The 5,000-nt window shown below is 46.4% G+C and overlaps 1 protein-coding gene across 1 annotated transcript in view; it reads left to right on the forward strand.

The window, feature by feature from the left end:
• The first annotated feature begins 2,602 nt into the window (after nt 1–2,602).
• The window catches only part of LOC113817290 (uncharacterized), a 2,901-nt gene continuing 503 nt past the window's right edge, over nt 2,603–5,000 (forward strand). Inside the window, exons 1-3 of the mRNA XM_070134544.1 lie at nt 2,603–2,625; nt 2,978–4,260; nt 4,739–5,000. The exon at nt 4,739–5,000 is cut by the window's right edge and continues 503 nt beyond it. Coding sequence (XP_069990645.1) covers nt 2,603–2,625; nt 2,978–3,947 — 993 coding nt within the window. The 3' untranslated portion in view covers nt 3,948–4,260; nt 4,739–5,000. The remainder of the gene's footprint in view (nt 2,626–2,977; nt 4,261–4,738) is intronic.

Consider the following 5,000-nt stretch of genomic DNA (forward strand, 5'->3'; position numbering starts at 1 on the left):
GGACGGACAGCATGTACATAGAATGATCTTAGTACTTTGTGTCCTGCTCCTATGTGTCTCCCTGTCATGACTTTCATGACTGACAGTCTTTCCTTGGTTCTGTCAAGCAGGTATTGGATCTCCTTTTTGAAAGTGAGTGTGTGTCCTATCCATACACCAAGGTATAGATATTCCTTCACCCATTCCAGATCCATACCCTGTATGGTGAGTTTTTTGTTTCTGACATTGGTTCTCAGTGCCATTGCTTTGGATTTTGCTGCTGATATTTTTAGACCCGTCCTACAACACTCTTCAGACACCAGGTTCAGACAACGCTGAGCCCTAGTTAGGCAGTGGTTGCCAGAGGCTATGATTGCCAAGTCATCTGCATAAGAGATGATCTTGCATCCCTCTGGCAGGTGAATGTCGAGTATGTTGGACATGAGGGTATTAAACAGGGCTGGACTAAGAACCCCTCCCTGAGGAGTTCCATTTTCAAGTGGCATGTGCTGTGAGAGGTGGCCTTGAAATCTGACATTTGCTGACCTATTTTTAAAATAGTCAGCTATCCAGGCCAAGAGTCTGCCTTTGACTCCTTTGTGGATTAGGGTCTCTTGAATGGCAAGTGGACTTGCCAATTCAAAAGCCTTCTCCAGGTCAAGGAAGACAACCACGGCGGGCGAGGTGCAGATTGTGCTTAAGAGTGTGGAAATGCTATGAGCAGTGCTCTTACCCCTTGTGAACCCGTGCAGGTGTTCATGGGGGGGACCCGTTTTCCATCGGAGCCTGTTGAGTACCATCTTCTCAGCTGTTTTGCCCAGGCAGCTGAGAAGAGAGATGAGGCGGTACTTGCCAGGCTCCTTTGGCTTTGGGATGGGAACTATTGTGGCTTGTTTCCAGCTCTGGGGCACCGTGGCTGTTTGCCAGGATTTGTTGATAACCTGCAAGAATGCAAGTTCTCCTGCAAGGCCTAGATGCGAAATGATGGGGTGAGAGATCCCATCAGATCCCGGTGCTGACCCAGAACTGGATTTGTATGATTTTCTTAGTTCCCTAAGAGAGAACAAGGCATCTGCTTCATCAGCTTCGAGTGCCTTGTCTCTTATGAGAGCAAGTCTTTCTGGATTGTAGTTTTGTTGTTTTTCTCTCATCATTGGAGGCAGATTGTTGGTGCTGGTTCTGGCAGAGAACTCAAGCACCAATCTGTTAGCCTCTGATTGTGGGTCATGATGAGTGCATTTCGGGGCTTGGCGGCTTGTCGCTTGCCTGACCCGTTTCCACAGCTCTGTAAGGCTGGTCTGGTACCCAAAAGACTGGCACCATTCCAGCCATTTTTCCTGCCTTACTCTGTTGGCAGTTTCCTTGGCATCCACAACAGCTTCCCTCAGCAGGGCCAGATTGTCGGGAGATCTTTGCCGTCGGAAGTTTTTTCTACACATATTAACCCTGTGGTTGACCTCTTTGATCTCGTCATTATAGTACCAGGCGTCTTTGTGAGTTCTGGACCATGGGCGAGTTTTGGGAATGGTTTGTGAGGCTGCCTGGTTTATGGCCTGGATTAGCCTTGCCTCTAGCACATCCACATCTTCATTATCGTTATTAGGTTCATTGTCTTTCAGACATCGAGCCAAGCCTTCTTGGAAGGCAAACCAGTTGGCCTTGTCAGTTTTCCATTTAGGAATGTGATGTGGTCTTTGGACTGGACCTGCATCCATTAGTGTGGTGACTATGCCATAGTGATCACTAGTAACCGTATCATCGACACACTACCGAATTCTCTCCACCATTGTTGCAGTGGCAAAGGTGAGGTCTAGGACCCCTCCCTTCACATGCGTTGGTTCTTTGGTGTTGAGAAGAGCGATCTCAGGGAATGTCTCAAGCACTTCTGCTATGTCCTTGCAGTTGTTTATTCAGGTTTTATACAGACTTAGAATCGATTACCTGGTAGCACCTGAATTAACTCATTAGCTTCGGAATTATTGGCGAGCGCGGCAGTTCCCCAGTTTGCGCCTGGCTCGTTCGGTAGTTTGCGAACAACATTAAACAGCTAAAACCATTGATTTGGTTAGCATCTTTTAAAAACACTTTAAAAAGTAAAGGTTTACTTTTACTTTACGTGCAAGTGCCATAAAGTTTAACCTTACGAATGTTGTCGCTACTAAGAGATAAATAATCTCCCTCGATAAGCCGATAGCGCGGGAAGGGCGACCTGCGTTGCCAACCGTGTCGGGCGCCCACTGTTTGTTACGGCGAGCATAGTGCCAAACGTTGCCGAATTTGATTTCAGCATTGCGAGGCAGGGTTGAAGACAGACAACTGAAATGTGTATTTAGAGATAATTGCTTGATTTCAGCATTATGTAAGTGTAACTGAAAGGTATATTTAGAGAAAAAAGTCACACATTTAAGAGCCATGTTTCATGAAAATGTATGAAAGTAGTATGAAAAATACATTATGTACTGGATTTGTAATAGATGGTCATTGGAAAGAAATATTAACTTTACTCATAACCCATTTTTAACTGAACTATGAATGCCTCTTCACCATATCACATCGTCTTTGCTTTTGCTTTTGCTTTTTTTTCAGCCGAGTATTTTACTGCATAATGAAGGATTTTTTAAGCATGAATGAAATTATAGAATTGTGGTTAATTTATTAATGACATATGTAAAGTTCAAGAAAATAGGAAAATAAAGGAATGGGCTCAGAATTATAGTTTCTTTACACCATGACCTGACTTGTCAGTTTGTGCTATCATAATCTCTATAAGTGGATAGTTTTAGTGAAGTAGGAAACTCCTGTCATCATTTAATCAATTGTAATTATGTTACTTTAATTTATCTTTACAGCGATTGCCATTGCATTATGTGCTTTTATCGAGCCAGAAGAGGATTATAAATTTGAAGCAGACCATCCTTTCTTTTTCTTCATCAAGGACAAATTGTCCAATTTCATTCTTTTTTCTGGGAGACTTCTAAAACCTTAAGTTTTGAGGCAGTCATCATACCAAGATCTCAAAGAGAGGTAGGGCTTGTGAAATAGTTTCCCCTTACATCTCTCTCTTTCTTTACTCTCTCTCTCCCACTCCCTCTCCCTTTCCCACTCCCTCTCCTCCCCCACCCTCTTTTTCCTCTTCCTCCTTCTTCTCCTCCTCCTCCACCCTCCTCCTCCTCCTCCACCTTCCTCCTCCTCCATCCTCCACCCTCCTCCTCCTCCTCCTCCTCCTCCTCCTCCTCCTCCACCCTCCTCCTCCTCCTCCTTCTCCTCCTCCTCCTCCTCCTCCTCCTCCTCCTCCTCCTCCTCCTCCTCCTCCTCCTCCTCCTCCACCCTCCTCCTCCTCCCTCCTCCCTCCTCCTTCTCCTCCTCCTCTTCCTCCTTCTCCTCCTCTTCCTCCACCCTCCTCCTCTTCCTCCACCCTCCTCCTCTTCCACCCTCCTCCTCCTCCATCTTCTCCTCCTCAATCTTCTTCATCTTCTTCCTCTCCCTCCTCTTCCTCGTCCTCCTCCATCTTCTTCCTCTCCCTCCTTTTCCTCCTCCTCCTCCTCCATCTTATTATTATTCCTCTTCCTCCTCCTCCATCTTATTATTATTCCTCTTCCTCCTCCTCCTCCTCCTCCATCTTCTTCCCCTCCTCCATCTTCTCCTCCTCCTTCCCCTCCCCCTCTTCTTCCATCTCCTCCTCTTCCTTCCCCACTTTCTCCTCTTCCTTCCCCTCCTCCTCATCCTTCTCCTCCTCTTTCTTCCCCTCCTCCTCATCTCTCTCTCTCTCTCTCTCTCTCTCTCTTTCTCTCTCTCTCTCTCTCTCTCTCTCTCTCTCTCTCTCTCTCTCTCTCTCTCTCTCTCTCCCCCTCCCTCCCTCCCTCTCCCTACTCCTTCCTATTCCCCCCTCCCTCCTCCATTTTCCCTCCCGTCCGCCCCCATCTGCCTTTCTTCCCTTCCTCAAACGAGCTGTCATAGAATCAGATTAGTCGGCATATGAATGGAGTCAGTCTGCAGAGGCAAACGAGGATTGCAGGTTGCTGTCCCAACTCTGTTTAAATTGCTAGATTCATTGGATGCGTCTCGGATGTAGTGTTACCTTATTTTATCTTTGCAGCGGTTACAGTGACATATCTTTCCCTGTGTCAAGCTGAAAAGGATTGTAGATTTGAAGCAGATCATCCTTTCTTATTCTTCATCAAGGACAAATTGTCCCATTGTATCCTTTTCTCTGGGAGGCTTCTGAAACCTTAACTTTTGAACCATCGTACCAAGATCTCTGAGGACGGTAGAACTTGCGAGGTAACTTCTCTTCACATCACATTCTCTCATCTCCCTCCCAATCCCCCCTCCCCCTTCCCCTTCCCCCCCCCTCTCTCTCTCTTTCTGTGTGTGTGTGTGTGTGTGTGTGTGTGTGTGTGTGTGTGTGTGTGTGTGTGTGTGTGTGTGTGTGTGTGTGTGTGTGTGCGTCTATGTGTGTGTATGTGTTTGTGTGGGTGTGCGTGCATGCCCGCACGCATACTATGCTTAGTGTAGATAATTACAAATTGCATGAGAGGAAAATAAATATCTTGTATGTTGTAAGATCCCACTGTGTATGACTAGGGTAAGGGCTTGAGTCATTCTAGAAACAGGGCATACAAATATCAACTGCCAGTACTATCTTGTTTCTAGTAGATGATTAAACATTAAAAAGTATGTTTCAGCTTGGATTGTCTTACCAGTGAGGAGGCAACTTTTAGTTCCTTCCGTTTTGTCAGTTGATCCTCTATTCCTGTAGGTGTGGTGATGATGATGCGTGCGATGCCAGTGGGGCCGCCGGAATTCGTAGCGGACCACCCTTTCCTCTTCTACATCAGAGACCACCAGACTGGACTCGTGCTGTTCGCTGGCCGGTTATCTCAGCCCAGTGCCGCGAGCGTTAAGGACGAACTCTGAGCCGAAGCCTTGTGGAACCTGCTTTAGTTATAACACGAGGCACAATGGGAAGATTAGGTGATATATATTCGTGCACGCTTCCTACTGAATGTTTGGCCATTGCG

Source organism: Penaeus vannamei, chromosome 20, assembly GCF_042767895.1.
Source record: "Penaeus vannamei isolate JL-2024 chromosome 20, ASM4276789v1, whole genome shotgun sequence".
Classification (NCBI taxonomy): Eukaryota; Metazoa; Arthropoda; class Malacostraca; order Decapoda; family Penaeidae; genus Penaeus; species Penaeus vannamei.